The sequence below is a fragment of the Drosophila mauritiana genome, chromosome 2R (genome assembly GCF_004382145.1).
Source record: "Drosophila mauritiana strain mau12 chromosome 2R, ASM438214v1, whole genome shotgun sequence".
Classification (NCBI taxonomy): Eukaryota; Metazoa; Arthropoda; class Insecta; order Diptera; family Drosophilidae; genus Drosophila; species Drosophila mauritiana.
This window is the reverse complement of record NC_046668.1, coordinates 17,324,012-17,350,152: the sequence shown is the minus strand read 5'-3', so window position 1 is coordinate 17,350,152 and position 26,141 is coordinate 17,324,012. Positions and strand designations below refer to the sequence as shown.

The window sequence follows — 26,141 nt, the reverse complement described above, 5'->3', positions numbered from 1 at the left end:
ATTAGGGAATACTTGAATGCAGCAATAAACAGTTGGGCCCCCCATTCAAAATGTACGTATATACCCAAAAGGAAACGAAAATTTCATTCACTCAAACTCTGTCGAGTTTTCGCTTTTTTATTCAAAGTTTTCTTTTTTCCTCTAGTTTAACATAAAAGTTTTTCGATTTTTTTTTAGCTGCTTTTCCTCCATTGCTAATTGACACAATTTCTAGGCGTAGAAAGAGGGACATTAATTGCTTTGGCACTTCTTAACCAATATTAATTAAGGACAAAATAAAAATGGTCGATTAATGATGAGATAATGCAATGGGTTTTCCTTGTATCTGTATTTTCGTGCATTCTGATCAGAAGACTTGGACGCGGTGATTCTCGCGATCGCAGACCAAGATATTGCCGTTCGACATGATGGCCACGCCCTCGAGTCCTTTGAACTCCGAGTCGCCGGAGCCCCAGGAACCGAAGGTCTTCAGGAAACTGCCATCCGGATTGAAGATCTGGATGCGGTTATTGCCAGAATCGGCCACGAATATGTAGCCCTGATCGTCAACGGCCACACCGCTGTGGAGCAAAGTAAAACAGAAGTGTGACCTCAATACTTTGTCAATTAAAAAGGATGATTCGATTTGCTTACCGAGGGAACTTGAACTGGCCATCGTCGGAACCCTCGCCGCCCACCGTGGAGAGGACCTTGCCGTTTACGTCGAAAATCTGCGGATACGGATACGGAAAGAGGTGACAGGCACGGAAGGTGCAGGAAGTTCAAATAAATTGCGAATGAATCTCGATGGTGAGCATATTTTAATTAAAATTGTTCACATGGCCAGACAGGCATGAAAAGCCCAAGGGACCGGTGGCAACCTGAGGTAACCAGAGGCAACCGGGTGCTATTGGCTCACCTGAATCCTGTGGTTATTCGAATCGGAAACAATCACACGATTCGTGTTCGATACGGCTATATAATGCGGATGCTCAAGTTGTCCCTCGCCACGGCCGCAGGAACCGAATTTGCCAACGAAGGAACCATCGGATTGGAAAACCTGACGAATGCGAATATTCGTTATAAGTTTGCAAATTGAAATGGGCAGGAGCACTCGAAAGGATGGACCATGCAGTCAAAGTACACAAAAACTGAAATATACTCTCTTATATATGTGTATGTATATATGCTAGTTAAGCCCATGAAAATTGCTCCTGGATGGTGCAGCTCGAGTGTGACAAATTGGTCAAGGCTCGAGCCTCTCCGCCGCCCAAAACTTTCCACCTGCCGCACTGCATATATAAATATTTGCATGCAAATCGAGACCAAAGATGGCGAGGCAAGCTGAAAAAGGCTGCGAAAAGGATGGGGACCCGGCCCAAATGGGTGCATCCTCCGTTTCCTCCTCACCTGCACTCTGTGGTTCTCCTTATCGCACACGTAAATGAAGCCGAGTGCATCGGTTGTTACGCCCCAAGGATAATTGAATTTGCCATCTGCGGTGCCCTGCGAACCGAAGGCGCGCAGGAATCGTCCTTGCGGATCGAGCACTTGTATGCGATGATTGTATCTGCAAGCGAAAAGTAAGAAGAGAGGAAACTTACTTATTTTCTTGAAATATATAGTGCCTCATTAATGCTACAACACAGGTCAACACGTTTTGAAACCATTTATAAACTATAATACATTTTCTTATTGGTTCACTCTCCAAATTCCACCAATACGTATACCTTCTTTTTATTCATGTTCAACCTAACAGGCCAATTTATTGGGCCATCAAATCGGTGGGCCACGTTAATTGTGAACCTGTGCCAAAAAAGAGATCTCATTACGGGTCCCCAAAAAAGATTCGCGGGTCGCCAGCCAAAATGCGACGCCTTGGAATTCCAAGGTGTTGGACGTGGATTTTTGGTTTTCAGCCGTGGGTTACGGTGGTGGATGCTGTTCGGCGTGGGCTGATGGGTGTTGGGCTTAAGTCTAAGCCGCTTAACGTGCAAAATCAAAGTTGACTCGCACAATGAGGATACCCCGGCTCTGGGTGCTTAACGAGATTTTGCGTCAAACAATGACAGTGGCTGCCGGAGGCTGGGTGATCGGATCTGGGACGTGGGGGCTGGAAGCGCGTGGATACCAGGAGCACTCGTAAAAAGGTTGCAGATAACATGTGCAGGAGCGCCAAACTCTCGCACTCCGCCCAACTGAACCGGCACATGTTTCTCATTAACGCGGCTATTATGCGCTTAGCCCGGCCAATTAGAGGAGGAGCTAGGGAAGCCGGGAATTAATCATTCGCCTTTGTTTCGGCTTAATTAAAACACAGACTGACCACCAGCAGATGCTCACCGACTCGGAGATTAAGTATCACCGCCAAAGTAGCCAAGCCAATAAAAATTTTTTACTTTTCCATAGCCAGGACTTGGCTAAAGCTATTTCATGAATGAGATCTATATATAATGTTGAACTTTAGAATTTTCCCGCCCATTAAACTTATCTACGTCATATGCTACCCCTTAACTTACCTATCGGCAATGATGTACTGGCCGATGCGGTTGACGGCCACTCCGGCGAGGCAGTCGAACTCGCCCTCGCCGTTGCCGTACTCGCCAAACTCCTTGACGAAGATGCCATTGGAGTCGAAGACCTGGACGCGGTGGTTGCTGGAGTCGGCGACCACGATGCTATTGTCGGGGCCGACGGCCAGGCCGCGTGGCCATGTGAAGGATCCGGGCTCGCTCCCCCGGCCCCCCAGCTGGAACAGCTGCTGGCGCTTGCGCAGGTACACCTGTTTAGGGATAGTACCTGCCGCTCCGGTTATACCGGCTGCTGCCACTGCTGCTGCTACCGTAGGGGACGTAGGGGAGCCTAGCCCGTTTTTTGACCCGTCATCGTCGGAGGAGGCCAACTCGTTGGCCTGACGCAAGGGCAATCCCAGGCTCAGCCGCCGCGACACATCGCTGGCGGTGCTCCGTCCGCTGGAGCCGCTCGTACCGCTTCCGTAGCCGTGCGCATGCGAGGACGACGCCGCCGCCGAAGATAACGTCGAGCTGCCCGCGTGCGTGTCGCGTGCGCTGCCGCTACTTCCGCCCGAGTCCTTGCTGCTCTTGTTGCCGTACTTGTTCTTCAGGTACCGCGCCCAGGAGCTCAGCGCCTCGCCGTCCTTGCTGTCCGTCGTCGAGCTGCCGCCCAATCCGCTTGATCGCGACGATCCCGCTCCGCGATCCGTGATCGGGGAGTTGTCGCGCGATTTCAGGGCGTGGGAGGAGCGGCTGCGGGACAGATCGCTACTGCCATAGCCGCTGTACCTGCAAGAGCATTTTGGATATTAAGCACATGGTCACGGGGACGAGCCCACAGGGAATGGGGTGAGATGGAGTGGTGCTGAGTGCTCTGACTGATTTTGAATTGGATGAGGCGCTTTCAACCGAGAAAAGGAGCTGCCCAAGCATTTAATTTATTATTATATAGCTACCATATTTCTTCTTCCGAAGTTTGTGACAATAAGAATTTTTTTTTTTATATTTAAATATATTCCAAATTGTTAATGAGCAACGCCTTTCTCAGTTAACTAATCTGCATGAGATTGGTGCATGATTACTTGTGCTGCGTATGTACAGAGAGATTCAGAGAAGGGGAAACTTCTTGATTGATTTCCGGTTAATTTCGGTTAATTTAAAAACGCGCAAAATTTTGTTTTCTTCTTAACCACAGGTAAATGACTAATAGAAACCAAAAAAATACAGAAAATAAAAATAACCAAAAAGTAAATCTAAAAAGTTGAATTAGTCTAGAGTGCAACATGAACGAGAACAAAACGTGGCGAACTTCGGACGTGGCACGCACAGAAACTCAACTTAAAAATATAAAAACGATAAAATCAAATGTAAAAGTAATTTTCAATTTAAGTGGTAGAAAAATTACAAATATAAACCGGGGGACAGCACACACGCACAATGAAAGCGCCCAGCGCACGATAAAATACTATCGGCAGGAATATAACTATCTATTTGTACAGCCGATAAATAACCTATTTACAATTTAAGGTTCCGTACTCAGGCAAACAAACTGCAGCCAAAACTAGATAGATCCTGAAAACAAGCACTTGTTTTGTGGGATCATTTTTGTTTTTGTATACGGCTTGCTAGCATGAGTACTGGGCCCAAATAGCTTGGGGGGATTGGTCAGGTGTTTAGCTGAAAGATCTGGTGTCTCACGCGCACCTTGATGCCAGGTAAGCGGACGGCGAGACCGTGGTGGGGGACACCGGCTCATCCAGATCCTCGTCATCGTTGCCAAACTGATGGGACGAGCGGCTGCGCGCCAGTCGGGTGCGTCGCTCCTTCATGGCCAAGTATCTGGAGCGGCCCGTTCCATAGCGACTGTCCGAGTCGTCGCCGGTTCCGGTGGCATCCTCATCGAAGGAGGCGGTGGGCGTGGATAGCGAGGGTTGCGTTACAATGGCGCTGCTCTTGCTCTTGTTTAGAAAGCGGCTTGTGTAGCTGCAAAAATGTTGATTCGGTTCGGTTTTTGGTTTTGGTTTGGTTTGATCTACGTCTTTTGGTGTTGTATACTTAATTTTCAACAGTCTTTTAACTTAGTAGATGTGTGTTTTTGCCTTTGCCGTAGCTGTTGCTGTGTGTCTCTTTTCTCATTTTTCAATTAAGACTAATCCCGCTTAGTCAACTAACTTTTAACTAGGTTAGGTCCGTGTCTATAGTTGTGTGTGTAGGTCGCATTTATTGGCCATTAAATTCTAATAAATATCGCAAAACCCGAGCACAAAGTTTATAATTAAATACACATTTCGCATTATCGAAAGTTAAACAAAGTAGTTGGGAAAAGTTCGGTTAAGTACGTGAAATTATGGCGCCAAAAGGCGTCCTTGCCTGTGTGTCAGTGTGTGTTTTTATGTTGCTGGGTGGTGGTTGGGCGGGTTAAGAAACACAAAAAGCAACAACTACTACAAAAATATCAACGAGTACCGTTGCACGGATAAAGAACATAAATTAAATGCTTAAATCTAGGTGAGTACGAGTGCAGAAAGGCAACGCAACGCAAAAAGGGGCGAATACAGCAAAAGCAACAGGCAGTATCGTCAGGCAGCCCAAAAAAGTAGGCAACACTTTTTGCTGCAGCTCGCTTTGCTCAAAAAAATGGCTTAAATTTGCCACTGACTCCCTGTTTACACTGTTTAATTGCCAACGTTAAAAAATAGCTTAAACAATTGGAAGTTATGTACTCGTATGCGACGTTCATCCGATACCTGCTGCCTAATATGAAATATTGGCTTTATTTTACTGCGTGTGCTTATCATAAAAACACTGAACACATGCTGGGTAGTTAAAGCTCGTTTAAACGTTTTTCTCTGCTTGATATTGTTATATGAAATCAGTTTATTACTTTGCATAAAATCCGATGAGAGGCTACACTTTTTATAGAATATAAGTCTGTAGTAAGTGTCTGAAAAAAAACCATTGAAATACTAATTCACATTGAACAAATCATTTTATGTCGTATTGCCGCATATTATAATATTTATATACCTTCACAATAAAATCACTAGATGCTAGATGTTCGAAAACCTTTTTAATCGGATTTGCGGTGCAATTGATATTGATTTTGATTGGTTCTTTTGAGGAATTTTAGTTTTTAGAAATTCCAGCTCTAAGTTGCCCAATTAAAACAGTATTTTTATGTGGCTGAAAACCTTTGTTTTCTCGTGTAATCATAAATCCAGCTTCATTCTCACTGAACAAACACCTAGAGTAAATACGGCAGACTGACTGATGGACTCCTGGAAAATGTATATATATATATGCTGCCACTCGGACGGATGGCAAATAGCAATTTATCGCATTGTTCCCGGGTAGTAAGAGCGAGTGAGAGTGATTAGGTGAATGTGGGAGTGGCAGTGGGATAGGGTGCGAAATTGGCGGAGGGACGAAGGACTGTTGTAATTACATTACGCTAGATTTGTTGCAGAAGAAAAAGGGTTCTGGTACGGTGTTTGTTGTCGTGCAAAAGTAAAATTAAAGAAGTTTTTGTCGCCCAGGCACAAAGGACTCGCATCGCATCGGGCCTGAACCGTTCGGAATTGATCCCTTTGAAAAGGGTATTGACAGAGAGACATAAAGGCGGAAAAACAGAAAACCGGACGGATGGACGGGAAAGCAAGAAGTAAAGTTAATTTCCAGCCCTTTGAGTGGCGCTTTCTGAAAGGCACCATCCTTACGAATCTATTTGCCCATTGAAGGTGACTCCGAGTACTCAAGTTGGCGAACTTGTTCAATTTTATTTTCAGCTAACATTCAAATGTATAATCAATAGGGTAAGCACTCGTTCAACATGAGTTGGCTTAGTGGGCATGGGTTAGGCGGGGGATTGGTACTTTAGGGCATATTTCAAAACGCATTCATCGTTATGGGTTAACAAACAATTGAACTATGAATTGCATTGAATTCGAGTTGCTTTGGCCTGAGTTTCACATATATTGTATAGAGTATACATATCGGGCTAGACATCGGCAAGTCGCTTTCGGTAGCGAGCCCGGCTGGGTCTGCTTATGTACGGTATGCTAAAGGGCAGTGCACTGCAAAGATCATTGTATAGAGAACACAAAGAGAAAGAGAGTGATAGAACGGTGTGTACTGTGTGTGTTTACCTATCCGGGAATTGCATGTTGTGCTTGGGTGTATCTGTGTCTGTGTGTGCGTGTGTGTCGTTTTGCTATGTGAAGGTTATGAACTTGACAATTAGACGCCACACGAGGCGTATGAGCAACAAAGTGGCCAATGCCATGTTAATGCCAGCACGGAGCACTTGTACAAAGCTGCAGCAGTGAGATATAATACAATGGGATACAAAAGAAAGTCTTAGAAGCACTCATTTAAACGCATGGAACTCGTGGGGTAACCAATCCACAACCAAACCAAACACAATTATCCATTAGGCGTATCGATTAAAGCCGCTCTGCAGTCGTGTATGCAACTGAATACCTAGTTCAAATTGTAAATTAATAGCAGGCCGTTTTTTTTGCAGGTAATTCAATTAGTGCGGCAAACAACGAGGCAATAAATTACCGAGCTGCAATATTTGACACACAATTTCTTTTCCATGCCCATCAGATATGTATCTCTATCTTTTCGTTAAAGAGCGGCAACTACTAAGCTATTACACAGAGAAGAAAAAATTCATAAGTTTTAAAAACATACTTTTTGCTATATGAAGTACTTTATGCGGACGAAAAGAAAAATTCAAGAAAGTATGTATAAACGAATAATAATTAAGTGTCTGGTATACTTTCACAAAAAATAGAAAGTACCATGAAACCAGTGAAAGTTTTTATCCTCTGTGCGGATAACCATATGTGTTTTTCATATTATTTGAACCTCATTAAACATGCAAATTAGTCGGTTATAGAAAATACGAAATCACGAAAAATCGTTAGAATTTTTATAATGGGATGTTGGGTGGAAATACCTGCTTCCGGTGCCGCTTCCGTAGCGATCTTCGCTCTCACTTGTGTGATGTGGCGCTGGTACCGCTCGTGTGCGTCCGCCGGTGGTGCCGCTGCCACTCCCATAGCCGCTGCTCGAGGGCGTGGCATAGCTACTGCGGCCCGCTGCCGTCGATGAGCTGTCATCGCGGGATGCTCGCCGGGCCTCCAGGCGATCCCGGTAGGATCCACCAGTGGTGGAACTACTGGCTGCCGTGGTTGAACTAGCCGCGCTGCTGGGCGTGGACTTGGTATTGGTGCTGCTGCTGGTGGCACTGCTTTTCGCCTTGGTCTCCGGTTCCGATTCGGATTCGGACTCCGAACTGGTCTCCTCCTCGCTGCTGGAACTGGACTCTGCCTTCTTCTTGTCCGCCGAGCCATTGGTGGTACTGGCGGTGCTATGCTGTGGCAGGAAGCGACTCACAAAGGGCTTCTTTTCCGGCACTGCCGTGGTATCCCTAGCAGTGGAATACCTGGATGAGCTGGGCGCCTTGGCATTTTGGCTTGTCGAATTGCTGCTGGATGTTGCAGGGGCCGCCGCAGTTGCGGATGTAGATGTGGCTGCCACAGCCACTGCTGCCGCCGAACTTGCTGAGCTCTCGGTGGAGGCACTGCTGTCACTGCTACCGGATCTTTGGGTCTTCTTGACCGCTGCCACCTGGGCGGAAACGGGCGGCTTCGACTGTTGGATTGTAGGAGTGGGAGTTGCATCAGAGTCTGTGGCGCTCGCGGTCTGAGTTAGTTCGATTTCGGTTTTGGCAAGCGACGGAACGAGTAACGAATGCGATGCAGATGCGAAATAGAGAGATTTTGAGATAAAGAAATAGAAATGACGATGCTGAGATGTGGATTGCTGATGGGCGGGTGTCTAGTGAAATTTTGATTTATTGGGAGCAACTGATTCGCAACTGGCATTTCTCTCTGGGAAAATGTTGGGGTAAACTAGTCAAAATTAATTAGTACAAGAACTAAAATGTACCATGAACGTTGAATATACTGAGTGTTAGATCTAGGTCGAATTATAGATATTTATAGAATCACTTGCAAGCAATTAAATTTTCTACATAAATGATTTTACTAAATTGGTTTAATTTGAAGTTGACCCAAGCTTGGTTATTATTTCTCTATATTTTCCTTAGCAAAATCTGTATAAGCTTTAACTTGAAAGCATAAAAAATTTAAAAATCGTAGAAACACAAAGTGCCGGCATACGAGCCTTTTCATTACGTTTGATATTTCATCCACTTCCTTTGATGTGCTCCTAATTGATCAGACAACCTTTTCCTATTCCCATTCAGTAAATGCCAAAAACAAGACAAATATGCAGCAAGCGTGCATATGCCACTAAAGCACAACTCCATGTATATATGTACACGTATATAGTGTGTGGTATATTCATTCACACAGATACACACGCACACTCTGGCAGCTGGAAACATTGTTAAACTGACGGAAGCAGCCGCATCGCTGACACTCGCATGATGGTGAAATATTCGCCATTGAACCCGGCTCTGTCTGCCATTTTCGGGGGGCGGCTGTCTGGGGTAGGGGGCGTGGCAACAATGTGTGAATGCATGACAGGCGAAAAAACGGTGGGTGGGGATATAGGAGGCGGGTAAAGAAATACATACACAACAGAGATATTTACAGCGGACATCAGAAATTGTAAACCAACAAAACGGCAACGAAAATATAAAGAAATGGTTGAAAAAGTTTCCATTATAATGAGAGCGGGAGCAAATAAATTGGGAAATAACCAAGAGATGTATATCTTGTTGACCAGGGTCTGCGATTTATTCAGCTCGACACCATTTGCCAAAGAAATTTAGTAACATTTAAGCAAATTAACATCACTACCACATCGGTTCTCCACTTGCAAGAGAGATTCGTAGAGATATGTAGATATAGACATAGATAGATAGATAGATATAGAGAGAAAGGGGGAGAAAAAAGAAAGATTCGAAAGAAAATAAATGTTACATCAAAGGAATTTTGTAATTTCTGTTTGCTTTATTTGCTTTAAAATTTTGTGCAGTCTCTAACTAACGATAAGGTAAAGGATGTTAAGCTACATAAATAAAAAATTTATATATCCATATATTTGTATACAATATTGTACAATTCTGATGTCCGAGCTTTGGGTCGAAACTTTACCTTGCATTGCATTAAAATTACTTAGTAGAGGCAAAAGGTTCAGACCCAAAACAGCATTAGGTGAAAGGCGCTCACAAGACAATAAACGTAAGTAAACGGAAAGGAAAAAATAATAAACAATCATAATAAATAAATAAAGACTTGAGCTTAACGTACACATAAAATAACAAGAACAGAAAACCAGTTGCGTAAATCAAAATAAATAAAAACCAAACATAATGGGACAAGTTCAGAGGAAATGTTTTTGGTTAGGTAAGATTAACAGTAAAAGTAACGATAAACAGTTTAGTTAGGTTGCTCCTTCGACAGGATCGGCAAAAAAACAAGGATAACACTTACGGAGCGGAGGGGAAGTGTGAACGATGGAGCACAAATAAAGAACGAAGCACACATGGCGTATACGCAATTATCGTTTTAAGTTCTTTCGGCGGGAGTTGGCACAACACAAGGGTAAAATACTGAGCTAGGCTACAGTGACAGCGATCCCTACTATACAGTCTACTCAGTAATATGTAAATTGATATCTATCTACACGAAAGTAAATTCCTTTTCTTAAAGTGTATACTTCTTATGTATATATATTTTCTGATACGAAATATTCAAAATATTCGTCCTTAGAATCTTCTGAATGTGACCTACTATTGTGTTATCTGTAACTATAACTCAATTCAATCCTCCTCTTCCTCTTCATCCGTGACCTCAATCTCCTCTTCTGTGTACTCCTCCTCTTCCTCTTCTTCTGGACTTTCTTCGGTAGATTTATCTGTTTCTTCCACAAGCTCCTGATTGCTTATGTGGTCTACTGGGCTTTCTTCCACTTTGTGCGTAATGTCATTCTCGGGTGGAAGTACATTGATCACTGGTAGATCTTGACTCTCTATTTCGATTACCCTTCCTCCACCTTCCTCCTGCTCTTCTTCACTTTCAGTGGCTGTTACTTCTTCGTATTCGGAAGAGGATTCTTCCTCCTCTGTAACTTCAGAAGAGGTCGGATGCAGAGCTTCCTCTGGTAGGTTAAGCAATTCCCTAGAAGTCCCTTCTACAGATTCCTCTACTTGTTCTTCCTCCTCCTCCTCCACCTCTTCTTCTTCTTCTTCTTCTTCCTCCTCCTCCTCTTCTTCGCTGTCACTGCTTTCACTGGCCACGCCTTCTTCTTCTGTATTTGCCTCATTCACACTTACCTCTGCTCGCGTCGTGGATGCCGCACTATTACGCACTGGGGACGCCGCCTGGTTGGAGCTGCCATCGCTTTCTTCTCCTCCTCGATTCTTCAGAGCCGCCACTCGCTGATCGCTGGCGGTGTCGCCACCACCACTGGACGTCGATGTAGCTGCTCCACCTGTCGATGATGAGCCGGCATTCTTGCGTTTCTGGCGCGCCAGCTCCTCCTCGTCGGCGGCGGTCTGCTGATTCTTTTGCTGCTGCCGTTGCATGGCCGCTTTTTGGGCCTGAATAGCGGCCTGAACGGCCGCCTGAGCTGCGGCAGCGGCATCGGATTTCTTCTCCTTCTTCTCCTTGCCAATATCGGCCAAGCGCTGGACAACGCGCGAGCAGTCGCTCAATCGGATGATGCCGCTCAACTGGCCGCGGGACACATCCTCGCTGTCCAGGACGCGATCCTTGCGCTCCTTGAGCTCCTGCTGCCGCTGCTGTTGCTGCTGCTCGCTGTCGGAGTCGTCGTTCTGGTGGGATCTCACGAAACGCGAGCGGAAGCGGGAGGATTTGCCCGCCCTGCCCGAAGAACCCTCGTTGTCGTAGTCGTTCTCATAGTCGTAGTCGCCACCACTGCGTCCATAGCGATCGTTGTTTGCCTGGGTAGCACTGCGCTGCGGGCGTTCGCCGAACTTGCGACCGCCCAGCACGGGCTCATCGTTGTAGCCACTGCGCTCCTCCTGCTGGCGGAACTGGGTGGCCAGGCGATGGTCGCTCTTGGATCGCATCAAGCCCGGCTGCAGAGCACTGGGCGGCGCCAGATGGGAACTGCTAACCGAACCGCCACTTGGGGTCGAATGAGGTGCTATGTTCAGGTCACCGAAGGTGGCCAGGTTCATTACTAGCTGGTTGGGATCTATGGAGACCAGGAACCTCACTCGTCGACTGTAGTCGTTGTTCTCGTACTCGAAGTGACGCAGGAACTCCACCGTTTTCAGGAAGATCTCCTTGGTGTCCATCAGCTCGCAGTCGTCCCACTCCACGGTCTCGTTCATGTACTTGTCCACCGTGTCGCAGTTGCTGGTGATGTTCGTGATTTCCAGATCGAGATTCTCCTTCAGCGTGGTCAGATTGCGCAGCTCCACGGCCAAGTAGCGATCGATCTCGCCCTTTAGCTGGTCAGATCGATCCTTGATCGCCTTGGTGATCCTTTGGTAGATCTCATCGATCTCCTCCGTCACACTGATGGCGTTTGTCTGCAGACTCATGGTGTTCTTCTCGATGATGGCCAGCGAATCCTGAAGTCGGTGCAAGCTGCGTCGGATCTATGGAGAGATATGGGATATGGATCAGTAAGTAAAATAGCAAACAATGGTGACAAGTTAAAGCCATTTTAAGTAATTTTGATAAATGGCTGCTCACCTGTGAGTTGAACCGCGTGATCTCTCGCCGCAGAATGTCCATGTGGGCGCTTTTGCAGTCCTCGCAGATCTTTTTCTCGCAGTGTGCGCAATGGGACAGATAGGCTTTTTCCGAGCAAACGCCGCAACGCTCCATAATTTGACCTGCAAGAGGCGAACGGGGGAAACACAATTACTTATCACACCTGGCTGCCAAAAAACACACTCCCAAAAGGGGCAACACAAATGACTTTCCGCCCACTTGGGTTGGACAATAAAATGCCAAGTATGCCGGCGGCAGCAGCAGCTCATCAATTTGCACTCTTGGCAACAATCTTGCCACATGCCAGGGATGCCAAGCGGATTGGAGGGTGTGAGGAAATGTCGAGGCGGATGTCTGTTGCATTCACTAATGCGATTTCAAGAGCACGAAATCAACTGCACCTAAGCGCCAGTTATGCAGCTATACTCGAGTGCATATCTCTGCACTGAGACTTAAAACTGAGGCTTAAAAAATCTTTGTATTGCAAAAATTCCCTTGAATGTTTCAAAATTATGGTTTTAGTCAATTAAATGTCACATGCAAACGTTTTAGCAAATGAAATGGCTTGATATTTTGCACTTTTTCATTTAAGCTTTGTTATTCATCAGAAATTTCGAAAATCGTAGGAAGCTCGGGTATTTTGAAGATTTTTTCGGTGAGCCTTCCGTTTGGTGGGGGTCACATCCCTTGGCAAGGGATCCTGTGGCTCGTCGACTACAGGATGCCTTCAGTGGGGCAATGCAAATAACGAGCCTCAGCAATGGAGCTGCAATGCAAACATGGCGATGAAGATGTAGATGTCCTCCTGCTGCAGCAGTCACAGCTTGAAAAAGTAAACTTTTCTGCATCAATTGCTGGCATTGGCAATGCCTGATGAACACCCCTCAGTAGTTCTCCCAGCTTTCTCCTCCTGGTTGACAATAAACCAGCGGGAGATGGTGGGAAAGGGAAGCAGGAGGTCCGGAGTGCCTTGTGCCAATAGTTGGCTTCAGTATTTTCTCATGTAATCATATGGAAAAGTGAATTTGCAAATTCCACATGAAAGTTGTACGAGTGCTCGTTGTCCTTGCTATATCCATAACATGAAAAGGATTCCTTTGTTTCACACATTTGCATAGCTTAGGAAATTTGTGCAGCAAGAGTACAAAAAAGAAGAGTTTCGGATGCACAGTAAATATTTTTTAGCTATGCTAACGAATTGGCTTAAAGGACATTGTTAATCAGTTGTATCTAGTATACCTTCAAAGGTCAAGTCTATGCCTCAGTTTACCAACATTTAGTTATTTTTTGATTTACTGCAATCTATAGTATTACACCTAATTTTCTTTTTGTGCAATAGTTAAGCTAAGAACTTTGTCTGCCTTATTAACTCACACTTGATCCTGATTGCAACTCAAAAGTTGCAAGCCATTTGCATATTTACCCACCACCATCAAGTTTTGTCAGATGGAATTGCGTAGTCACGCCTAAGAGGAGGTTGTTTCACCAATTGGTTTTGGCCAAATGCAAATTGCTCAAACGAAATCAATTTGGTTTTGCTTAGTTTTAATTGCTATCAGATGGCAGGAGCGCCTGACTTTTTAATTGGAAAGCCAAACATAATGGCAAATGATAGTTTTTCGGCATTGATTTCCATCGGCATTCTTTGCACATTTTCCGCTCGTCGTATTTAGTGGAATTTAATTAAAGTTACTACAATGACTACAAGGCAATACTTTTTATTAATAACATTTTTGTTTGCCTTTTGCCTTTGTGCACTCAACTTTTTTCGTTTGCAAACTAATCTGTATGCCGGTCGGAATTTCCAAGCCAATATTTATTATTTATTACCAAAGGGAGAAATTTGCATTGTTTTTGGCATTTACAAAATAAAAAGGGCTAACATATTTACCTGATGTGGGATCGGGCAGCTCTCCGGTGATTTCGATGTGCAGCTCGAGGAAGCGTTGTAGGGTGACATTCGTTGGGAAGGCCTGGACGCCATTGTAGGGTATCCGGTGTTCGGCACGACATTCGGGGCATTTCACCTAAACGATTCGCAGAAGTGGTGTTATTAGTCAAGAGGATATAATTGGCCCAAGGCGCTAATTCAATGCTAAATCCCTTTTAAGGTAATTGAAACAATGTTGAGCACCAGGCTTTTGGCAGTAAGCTGCTTTGAATTTAAATTGCATAATCCTAAGCCAACTATTAAAGGCCATTGTTCTCTTATATCTACAAGAATTGTTCGCAACTTTAAAAACCTTTCACATTTCGTTAGTTGCATGTGAAGGCATCTTGAGTGCGCTCTTCATATCCTGTCATCGCCGTTTTGCCATAAAGATCCATTTCAGTTATGGCTTTTTCATTCGCATGACAGGTATTGCAGGCAGTGATTCCCCCCCTTATTAATATTATTTTTGGATAGCATTTTTCTTGAGTTTGGCCAACACAATGAAAATGCTTTCCAATTATTTGCGTGGCGCTGGCCAAAAGCCAAAACAAAATTTATAAATACACGCAGACTGAGGCGCTCTATAAGTAGCGCGGCACACAGATACACACTTTCATACACTTGTGGGTTCATTCGAGCCTACATATATCCACGCCTTTCTATATAATTTTTCAACAAGATATCTACGCAAATGCGCCGCAAGCAGCAAGATAAATACAACATTTTCGGGGGCGTCTTGTTGGGCGCCTCTTTGTTTTTCCACCCATCGTATTTTTCCTCATTTCCCATGCGAGATTTTAGCTTAAGCTGTTACACTGAAACAAATTTAAGAGCTATAAGAATCTAATATTGCTAAAAGTCAAACTAAACTTTAACTTATTAAAGTATTTATTTGTGACAAGATTCCTTAAGCTTTAACTCAAGCATATTGCACTGCTTTGCCAATTTTTCTCAGTGTACATCAGCGATGTGTGACGTCGGCGGCAATAACTTAAATTGCCGCTCGCACACAATGCATTCGCACAGTGGGATGATTAATGATGATCGCCTTACCTGGCGTCGCACGTAGTCCACCAGCCCCTCCATGCAGGGCTCCATGCAGAAGGAGTGCTGGCATGGCAGCAGCTTGGGAATCCTGTACCGGTCCAGGCAGACGCAGCACGTCAGCAGCTGCTCGAATTGCTCCATGGCTCACTGACATAAAAATGAAAAAAAGACGGGGGTGGGGTAAACAAATGCAAAACAGTCATTAGACCTGATTCGATTATACCGCAAAAAGCGCTGTCAATTTGATATTCATATCATTATAAATTCAGGACTCCCTGCCCTTCCTAATCTCATCATAAGACGACAGACCGTCTGTCAGCCGGTAAGCCTCGTCGCAAAAAAAAAGAGAGACGCAAAAATCGAGAAAAGCAGGAGGAATCCGATTGCCACGAAATTCTTGCATTTGAATGAACACTCAACGCCACACGACTGACTGAAAGCCAGAACCCAAATGTCATACAATAAATTGACCATTTCGTTGTCGTAAGTCGCGAGCCGGCTTCATTTGGCCCGGGTAAATACACTAAGCCACAAATCTGCTTATGGCTGCTTCATTAAAAGCGGATCTGACAAGTTTATTTAGACGAAACCGAGATGCTCAACAGTATCAGATGTTTGCCAACCCTCCCATGTTTCGCCCTCATCAGCAAATGAAAAGCGAGGAAAGCGACGCTCGCAGATGAAAATTCTCTATACGTTGTGTATCCCTAATTTCGCTGCACATGACTTTTGACTTCCTTTGAATGTCAGTCAACATTTTCACCAAATAATGAGAAGTATTTACGTTTAAATGACTTTAGGAATTTGGCGAATGGTCCGTATAAGTAGGTAATTGCATTTATTAACCCCTTTTAACATTTCTGATTCACAATGCTAAACGCGCAGCATGATTCACTCTTCAACTGCCAACAAATATTTGCATTAAACGTTTCACTTTTATGATGTTTACTATATCCATGACGTGAAAATAAAAATTCGAACTATATAAATCAGCATATGAATATTCATTTCATTGGCAAATTCGAATTCCCTGTTCGTTTTATATAGTTGAATAAATATGACTTTTTATTCTAAATAAAACAATGTATGGTTATTTGTATTCAAAAGAGGCTTGAATCTTTGAAATAGTTCGGATGAAAAGAATGTTATTAATTGATTTTAAGTTAGCATATGTTGAAGACAAACTATGATCAGCACTCTTATGAAACTCATGTTTAATAGTCCATCTGATTGACATATAATTCATCAAGTAATCGACCACAAGCAAACAGCACATATTCCGAGTAAATTTGTGTGTGGCAATAAATCATATATTTAAATCAGCTTCCATTGCACAATTTCATAAGCTACTTGCAACATTTTTTCAGCACTCTGCAATATCTTTCTCACATTTGGAAAAGGGAGCATTGCTGGCCGCAGTTGAGATTTTAATAATAAAAATGACACACATTTCGTATTAAGAGGGAAGAAAAGCAGGCAGCCGCCGCGTATATGAAGTATAGTATAAATATAAATACGATTTCGCCGTTGCTGGCAATATGCATCGCGTATACGCCGCGTGTGTCGCGCACAAAAACGCTCACCAATGCGCACTTCCTGCTCGTAAATAAACTGGGAGTGTGGGCGGATGAGGATGTAGCGGATGGAATCGGTACCGTGATGTCCATGATGCCCACCGCTAATTGTCGTGCGCCTGTTTGCCATTATTGTCGTGTTTGGCTCGGTTTGGTTTCGGATATTTAAAGCATCCATTTAATGCGGCCAAAAGTTCACAATGAAGCTATCGCAAAAAGTGGATATATGTATGAGCTTACCGACATATGCGAACAAAGTGCAATTAACTGGAAAATGCGCTTAAAATCAAATTGAATAGAAATTCTGTCGTTCTCGCAAATTGTGCGTGGTAAATAAAGGCAAAACGGGTGGTCCTTTTAGAAAGTGGAGGTCCTTTTTCTGGTTTCGAGCGAAATGCAGTGTGTGTGTGTGTGTGTGTGTGGCGAAACTAATTTGGCCATTGCATTTGTGAATCGCTGCTGAAAGGATTAAAATGAATAGCGAAAGCTGCTCGCCAGCATAATGAAAGCCACCAGAAGGCGGCATAACTACCAAAATCCAGCCACCCCATTTTACATTTTCATTTAAAGGGTGGAGAGGTCATTCAGCTGGGTCCGTTAATACACACATACATACATATACGCATACATATTTATGTATATATATAGTGGTGAATGCATTCGCGGGCTGTGTGATTTTCAGAAATACCAAACCAATTATCCGTGAAAATGTTAAATGCTCTTGAAGCTGAAATCTGTGTTTTCTGGTTTCCTTTGAATTTCCCCACGGCTCTTTGCTTTCATTCAAACGCCAAATTGACGGCGACAGTTGTTCAATGTTTTGTTTACAGAAAAAAGAGCACGAGAAAATCATTAACCTTGGCGGGGGTTAAAATTAAGTCGAGTTATGCGGCAGGAAACAGTAAATGGCGAACGGGAAACGGAAACGAATCACTTGACCCTGGGAAAGTTTTTTGCCAAATGTAAAAAAACTAAAATGGGTCAAACTTTTCGCGCTGCTGACAGTTGGTGACAGAAAATCATCAACGCAAAGCACTGAAAATTGAAATCAACACAACTAAATTGAAATGAATTCGATGAAATTTGGGTCAGCCAAAACTGAGCAGAAATCACCAACAAAAAAAAATTGAAATACATAGAAACCTCAGCAACTTACCAATTGAAATGGGAAACTATTTGGCAATCCTTGCTGTTGCTGTCAAAGCGGCACTCGAAGGCAATCATAAAATGCAATTGGTTTTGGCAATGCGAGAATCCTTAAAACTCAGTCCTTTTCAACTCGTTTTTGGGCACTTTCATTTAATGAGTACAATCGATTTCCGTTCGCCTTACTTTACTTTCAATATATCTAATTCGGAACGGTGTCGTTTAGATTTCTTTCTTATATTTTTTTTTTCAGTTTTTGCTGGGCAACACGCCTAGTAGAATTCGATTGGAAATGTAAAAAGCGACTGATGGCAAGTGAAAATTGCCAAGCACACGAGCTGAGCAACAGTCTACAATATTTTAAATATATATATACAATCCGCGGCATTCTCTCCCGATTTCGCTGTGTATCTACAGATATATACCGTCTATATATCGCCAGAGAGCGAAACAAAACAAAATGCGCGATCGTCAGACACAAACGCAAAAATATATTCTTGGCATCGTGCGTATGTATCTTTATCTACGGTGTGGCTGCAGCACCATTAATGAGATACAAAGATACAAATGAGTACTTCGCACTGCATGTTACTTCCAAATGGAGTTCCCATTTCTCGCCTCGAACCTGGACATCGGCTACTTATTGGATTAACCGAAAAGATTTTCCTCCATTTAGTACGAATACATGCACGCACACTCTTGACGTCATCAACTGAGCTGATTTTCTCATTCGGACGCACGCCGGCATTTTCCATCTATATCTCATTGCTGGGCTATTTGTGTGCTTTTGTGTATCTCGCTGTAACGGGCCCTAAAAATAAATTTCATTGAAAATTGGAGCGAACATCGCTCGAATTCGCTGTTCCGTCAAACTAGTGAAACATTTCTCAGTGCCAAGTGAAAAGTTTCTACTTCCATCAGAAGTTTTCCCTTAACTTAAGTAGCAGTTAACCATTAGTTTGCTGCAATACGAACTAAAATTGCATATTCCATTCAAAAGTTGTCCCTAAAAGTTACAATTATGCTTTTTCTCAAATGGATAAAGCATGTTCAAAATATCTATCTGTATCTATTAACTACAAATTGCATTCGGTGTGATATTATATATAGAAAGTGTATGTGAAACATTATTTAATATTAATATTTTTACAATTTAAGTTCCCTACATAAGCATTTGTTACTTTTACCAAAATAACTATATCCAGTTTCGCAGTTTTTTTCTGTGCATGCTTCTCAAGGTCAGAACTTCGCTCCTCTAGCTCTGTATATATCTTTCTTTCTCCCTATGGGAATATGCCGAAAATAGAACTCACTAGCCCGGAATTCACAGACTGCAGTCTGCACTCCTAGGCCAATAAGAAAAAAAACAAATCATGAAAAGAAAACTGCACTGTATTTTTGGGCTATAAATAAACGGAGCAGACGGCGGAGCAGATGCAATCGAAACTTTTTGAAATTTTAGCTGCACTCCCAAAGGAATACTAGAGAAACTACAAAGTATTGTGACGTTCCAATTTCAGCGGTGATAACTTACGTTTCCAAGTGGTGTTTTCTTCTTATTGTCTACTTGGGTATCCGAGGCGCCCTTGAAAGGGGCCTGTTCCTTTGGCTGTTAACTCTGCTGGCTGAAATTAAAAGGAAAATATATTACATTTAGAGGCAATGGCAATGGTCAGTGCCAAATGTGATGAGTAATCGATTGGGCTGTTGGCCAGTGCTCAACAGGAAACACAGCAAAATGGGAGAGACAATCTGGCGACACCAATCGAATCAGCCGCCATTTATTGGTTAGCTTGATTTCGGTGAATTTGGGAGTGGAGGGGTCGAGTAGCCATTTACCTGGCCATTAACACGCTGCGCATAAGCCGCATCATGCCAACTTAATTATACGGCCTCAAAGGCTGCGGCACGCAAAACAATGATGAAGGTGGGAAGCTGAAAGTTGGAATTCATTGGATGGCATGGGATTGGATGGGATTGGATAGTATTGAATGGGATTCGAGTGGGCGCGGTTGACAGTCGAAGATAATGAAGTTCGGAATGCGCTTAAGGTTCGCTTATTGTGCACTGCGACAGATAAGCTCCTCGGTGGGCCACACACTCTTGACCAGGTTAATGAATAATCAGCTGGGGTCGAGCATATGGCTGCGAAGGTGGATCATTTTAATTAACTTGCCTTTCGACCAAAGGAAACAATTAAACAATGGAAAACCAATTTCCGAAACTATAATAACACCGGCGGTCTTTTGAGCATCGAACGCGTAAAGGAAATTTAATAGAAATAAATTTTTCACATAATTGCATCGATTTCCCTTATAATTAATTTTCCTTAATGTGCACAATTCTGAGCTCCGTATCGCTACTAAAATGATACCGTAAAATGTGGCATGGAAAATTATACATCAATTCATACATTTTATAATGATTTCGTTTTTAGTATCATTGAAGACAAAGTATATTTTATGATTCGATTATACTTGCAATATAGCAATGTTTAAACATAATACAAATTTCAGGAACCAACAATTTAAGCAACAAGTGACTTAAAAACTTCAATTGTTCGAAAACAATGGAAACAATATCTGGATTATTTTCCCATATTTGATTTCGGTAAAACGACTGCTATTTGTCTGTTAAAACAATAAATTTTCAACCAAAAAGTGTACAACTGTATCTCGTTTTTAAAATACTTTTAAATAAATGGACACAGCAAATAAGACAACACTATGAAATCATAAGCAATACATTTACTTTAAAGTTGCCAGCGCTCTACTTTCTAGCAGTTGTTAATTTAAGTTGCAAAAGTTGGCCAGTAAATTCGAATCAAAACTAGTTTAGGCTGATATCTATTGCCAGCGTGCTGCAATGGCACTTCTTTAATGCTGCCAGCGACCTTGAACTTCCGCCCAGCTGAAGCACACTCGAAAGGGGTGGAGGATTGAAGGGGTTGAGGGGCAGATGAAGTGAGATGAAAAGAGGCGAGCGCTTGCAATAAGGCTAAAAGGAAAACTGGAAAAAATCTGTTGCCTACTTTCAGGCAGCACATAAATTCAAACCGCACACGCCTCTCTCACTTAATCTTCCGTATTATTTTTATTTTTATATTTCGAAACGAGAAATTAATTGTTTTGTGTGAGAGGTGTGAAAATAAAAATAAATACGAGAAAGCGCACCACAAACATTCCAAATGGAAGGCGAGAATGGGAGAAGGAACAAGCAAAAGCAAAACCGAAACCGAAACAAAAGCAAACAAAGCAATCAATGATAAGCGAGCAGCGGGCAAAAGACAAACACAAACAGCAGAAATGGAAATAGAAAATCTCTGAAAATGTCGCTGATTGAATCGAACTAAAAATAAGGCAGCAACACGGCGTATGAGCAATGTGCGTCTCTGTGTGCGTGCCTGTGTGTGTGTGGGCAAATTATTGCCATGCTTTCTGATGAGATACGCGCACACACACACACGCTCGTAATATAGCGTATAACAGATCCTCATCAACATATATTTGTATACATGATTATGTCAAAATGTGTTAATAAATTTTGAACGCGAAGCCGAAGGAGATGAAAATAATTTTGACAGCTTTTCACAAATGTGGGAGTGTGCACACGGTGGGATGTTGAGAAAGCGCAATTTTCAGCCAGGTGACATTTTCACAAGCTCCTTCTCTCGCCGAGATTCTCACGCCTTTCGCCGTTGTCTCGCCTATTTTTTTTTACATAATCAGCAGCCATTGAATGCGCGTCGAGCTCATCTCCATTTGAATGCGTTACCAAAAACGAGTTTAAAATAAGGACATATCCACCCCGTTCGACTCACTTGCGTGGGCTTCTTCTATTTCCTGATGCTTCGCGAAACTCTTGCAAATTTATTCGCATGCCTTGGCGGCACAAGGACTTTCACTGACTTCACTTTCAAACTGAGATACGATGTGTTACAGCCTTGGCTCGAATCAACACTCGCGTCGCGATTACTGGTGCTTCTGGACAGGATATGTCGCACCCTCACGCACAGCGCGACAGGTGAAAGATCTGTGGGCAGATCTTTGCACCCCGCTATATACACTTGATAGATATATATATGTGGATATAGGTGGATGGGAATCGAACTGGGCTATAGCTATTATCGGCGTATCGGTCCGCACGTCCACTCGCGAGCGTGCCAGAAATGAAAATGAATGTTTTTCTCTGCTCGACTCTCGAACGCTTGATGATCAGCCGTTCTTGAGGTGAAATTTTATAAATATAACCTGTGGCAACAACAAAAGTGCCACAAATATTTCTGCGTCTTCTTCCCACTTTCACGTAGCACTTTTGTTGTTTCCCAGCTTCACCCGACCCCAACGAACCTGTTCAAGAATTATATACATATATATAGATAATATAATATATATACCATAATTGTCTGTAAGAATTCCTCTCGCTTTTTACAATGTCGCGCAGAAAGTCCAAGAGCGACAATATATGGCTTAATACGTATTCTTACCTATTATTGTTCTGGCTTATTTCGCAGTTATTAGAGTACAATTTTCACTTTTCTTAGTCCAGCGGAAAGAAAAGCTGAAGAAAAGATCGACGCCCACGCATTTATCTGGCAGAATGATTCATTTTCGAATTTTCTTAAATATTTATAGAAATTAAAGGCGTCTATTGATACTTATATAGAATAAGGAAATTGATGTCTTAGCAAATATCACGCGAGTTTTATGTAGTTATAGAATGCAGGCTAATTAAAAGTGTTAACAGAAAGACAAATGACTTAAATAAAGGTAGGCATTTTATTGTATTCAACGTGTTAATAAAATATAAACGCTTAAGATTAGTCATTGAATTATTAATATTTATTTCATCTTAATTTAGGAAGTTCTGTTTCTAAGCACTTATTTACGTAATAAACAATCAAAAGTGTTGTTTTAAAGCATTCTTTAATATTCTCTTTAATATTACTTATTTTCCGCTTATTATTCTATAAATACAGAGTTTCTCTCTGTCATCACATGCAGTATAATTGGTCTGCATTTAGCCATCCTCGCCAGACATTCGGTCTTTTGTTCGGTCATTTGCTTGTCCGACATGACATCTTGTCAATAGGCTGATGAATCGGGTTAGCCGTTAATATATTTTCGGAAAAAATAGCGACCTAAAACAAAGCCGCAGCCGCCGCAGTCAAAACAAAAACAAACCGAAAAAAATGCGAATTATGAGCGGGCCAAAACAAAGATGTCAACACGTTCGCCAAGGCAGCTCAAGTTGTTGACGGACTCTAGGTCAGTCCCACTGACATCGCCATAGCCACAGCTATATCCTCTATTACACGCTGAAAAAAAGTTACTAAAATGGTAACCATATATATTTTAGAAGATATATAGGCTTCCAATAGCATGTTTCCATCTATTGCACAGAATATATATGATTGTACAATACTACTTTTTGTCACTATTCTATGCTGATATAACGAAAATTATTAATTAACGATGTTCATTTGGAAGTAATTAATTTGCCAAACTGCTTTCCAAGAATTAATTACGGATTCGTATTTTTTTTATGTGCATGAGAATCAGAGCTGGATTTGTGCGCAGTTTCTGGTTCTCGTGAAATTGAAATTGCGTATTGCGGACATTGCATTGTGAACACTGCAACAAGGCTATCGGAACGGCGACAATTGTATAGCACGAGTTAAGACCCATTTCCATTAGCGGAGCGTCCGAAATAGTGGCATCCATTCATTCCCAGCATATTTGAGAGCAACTCATTAGGCCCGAGCATGATTAATTAGAACTGATGGATGGCCAATTGACGGATGGAAGGCATGGCTGTGGAGCCGCAAGCCAGGAGCCAGCAGCCAGGACACATTATTGATGGACACGTATGCAGGGAATCCGGAACCTCCAGTGAAAGCCACTCGACCAGGGGACACTTGGCATTGCCAGCCAGCGCCTCGTGCTAATTGCCCAAGAAAGGGCAGCCAATTCAGTCAACGCAGGGGCAACGTGGTAAAGTAGCAATAATAACGAATTAGCAGACAATTTCAAGTATTAGACAAGCCCAACTAACTAAGAGGGTGGTCGCAAGAGTTGCTAGTTGATTGGTATTCTACAGCAAAGTTTAATTGAAATCGACCAGGGATTATGGCCCTGAAAATGGGCTGAGTTCGAGGGCTTTTGAAGACAGCTAATCCATTTTGTTTTACAAAGAAAATAAGAGAAAATAGATACCAAGCTTATCTCTTTTCCATGCTATAAGCTGTATTAAATTGATAAATTTAAAGGAAAGTCAAACGAATATACCTAATAGATACGAATAGCATGTTAAAGCACATATTGATTCTTAAGCTTGGATTCCTGGGGTATTAAAATTTCAATTGAATTATGGAACGTTAATTTGTGGGAAATCCATTTTCTAGGAATTTCGGCTTTTTGCCGATGGACTTGTTTTCACAGAAATCCCTTTTATGCGTTGAAGCTCGTTATAAATTGATTAATTTATCTTTAATTTATGTTTATTTTCTATAAGTTTCAGGATGTTGACATTAAAGCTTTCAGCGACATAATAATTGATTAAAATTGTTCAACTTGAATAAGTGTGAAATTTGGATTCTGTGCATTTGAGCTATATTTTTCCAAAATGTAGAAAAATTCCTGTATAAGTTTAAAAATACTTAAAAGCTACAAATTAGTTTTTTTTTAATATATAATTATATATTAAAAAAAATAAAAAAATTTAATAATAAAAAATTTTAATTATATATTGCCTTAGGGTTTTCTAAGTGGTTCCGGATTAAGAAACTGGCTAAGCACACCTCCACAAAGATATGTCCAACAGCAGGGGGCCCCCGAAAACAAACTATTTCCAGTCAGACAAATGGCGTTAAGCACATAATAACCAATTTCTCTAAATACGGCCATAATTATGAACGCCTCCACACACTTTTACATCCAAAGAGTCCTGGCAAACAAACACACACACACTCACACGCGAATGATCCTTGTGAAGTGGCGCTGCTGTTGTTCTTCTTGTTTTAGCCTACTTCATTTGGGCACGCTTGTTCTCGAGACTCGAGAGGGAAAGTGAGAGGGGGATAGGGAAAGCGAAAGTGAAAGTGAACGGCATAGGATGGGGTGAAAGTTTGTAAGTGAGAGCGGGCAAGGGCAAGGATTTATCGTAATTAGGCATGCATGAGCATATGCTGTCGTCTAAGCTCAAGGATGACTCTCATCCTCCGCGATATTTTGTCGTGCACTGCAGGAAAATTGAATACCAATCGGTCAAAAATATTCTGATTTTAAGAAACTAAAGGAAAGAAATTAAAAATATCTGTACTACTTTCTCTTAAATTTAAAGATCTCTTTCGGAAATTAGTCTACATGGTTGCCAAAATTCTTTTTTTCGAGGGATGCTGCCAATAAATTTTAGATAACTGAAACACTTGTAGAAGTATGCAGTTATTTATGTGCAACAATCATCGCAATTAAATCTTCATAAATAAATTTAATATATGTTTTGTTGCTATAACGGCTGACTCAATTACAAAATAATATGGCCAATTATTTTCCCTCTGTGTGGACAAACACAGACTTGGGCAAACAGCAAGGAAAGGGGCGAGAAAATGGGCGGGGTGATGGTGGGAAAAAGGAAAAAGGGGCCCCAATGTACATAATTAATTGTGCTGCTGTGTTGGCAAACACGCGGGCGCCGGAAAGTAGGCAACACGCTTTTTTTGGCAAAACGGTTCGCCGTAATTGATTGCCTCATGCACGTCACACAACCACACACACACTCACGCATATACACACATATTGAGAAGCCAAAGCGGTGTGTCAATGTGTGTGTGTGGGTGTGCAATTTCCGGCGGAGCTACAAGTATTTTGAAATGAATATTCCTTTAATTAGTCCGCTGCTGGCACTGCCATTTGCTGCGGCTTCAAAGGGGTTTGGATATGCTAAAAGGCCAAGCCACAAAAGACTTGACCGCAAATAATAATGCACAAATGCTGCCGCACCGCAAGTGTTTCCAGGCAACACACGCACACACACACATCCACTCGCAGATGGCCGGGTCGGAATATTTTCTTAAATTAACATTAGCAACATTCGGAGCTGCCATTAAGACGGTCGCCCAGCAGCCATTTCAAGTCTCTCGCAAGCTGAACCCGAAAGGTCATCCCCGAGTACGGTCCAACTTCAATAAGTTGAACATTGCTCTGACTTTTTAAATAATTGT

At 42.5% G+C, this 26,141-nt stretch overlaps 1 protein-coding gene across 11 annotated transcripts; it reads right to left on the bottom strand.

The window, feature by feature from the left end:
- Positions 1 to 158: 158 nt before the first annotated feature.
- LOC117136256 (RING finger protein nhl-1) lies at positions 159 to 22,092 on the bottom strand. 11 transcript variants are annotated; one of them, XM_033297075.1, is made up of 13 exons: positions 21,741 to 22,092; positions 19,455 to 19,545; positions 15,207 to 15,347; positions 14,112 to 14,247; positions 12,200 to 12,342; positions 10,324 to 12,102; positions 7,456 to 8,153; positions 4,197 to 4,475; positions 2,499 to 3,281; positions 1,390 to 1,549; positions 899 to 1,039; positions 634 to 710; positions 159 to 560 (listed from the first exon to the last, which is right to left on the bottom strand). In XM_033297075.1, exons 3-13 carry the CDS (start codon positions 15,339 to 15,341, stop codon positions 347 to 349), a joined length of 4,545 nt encoding a protein of 1,514 aa, XP_033152966.1. In that variant the 5' UTR covers positions 15,342 to 15,347; positions 19,455 to 19,545; positions 21,741 to 22,092; the 3' UTR covers positions 159 to 346. The 11 variants fall into 11 exon arrangements, with proteins under 11 accessions (XP_033152966.1, XP_033152955.1, XP_033152958.1 ...); XM_033297064.1 differs by having other exon boundaries at positions 7,456 to 8,204; positions 10,807 to 12,102; positions 21,741 to 22,091; XM_033297067.1 differs by having other exon boundaries at positions 10,807 to 12,102; positions 21,741 to 22,091.
- Positions 22,093 to 26,141: the final 4,049 nt, after the last annotated feature.

Bases quoted from the DNA above. Each gene is read 5' to 3' on its own strand.
- LOC117136256 (XM_033297075.1), bottom strand. From the start codon at position 15,341: ATGGAGCAATTCGAGCAGCTGCTGACGTGCTGCGTCTGCCTGGACCGG. The intron at 12,343-14,111 runs GTAAATATGTTA...CGCCTCTTGCAG, and splicing joins GCTGCCCGATCCCACATCAG to GTCAAATTATGGAGCGTTGC. The intron at 561-633 runs GTAAGCAAATCG...TTTGCTCCACAG, and splicing joins GGCCAGTTCAAGTTCCCTCG to CGGTGTGGCCGTTGACGATC.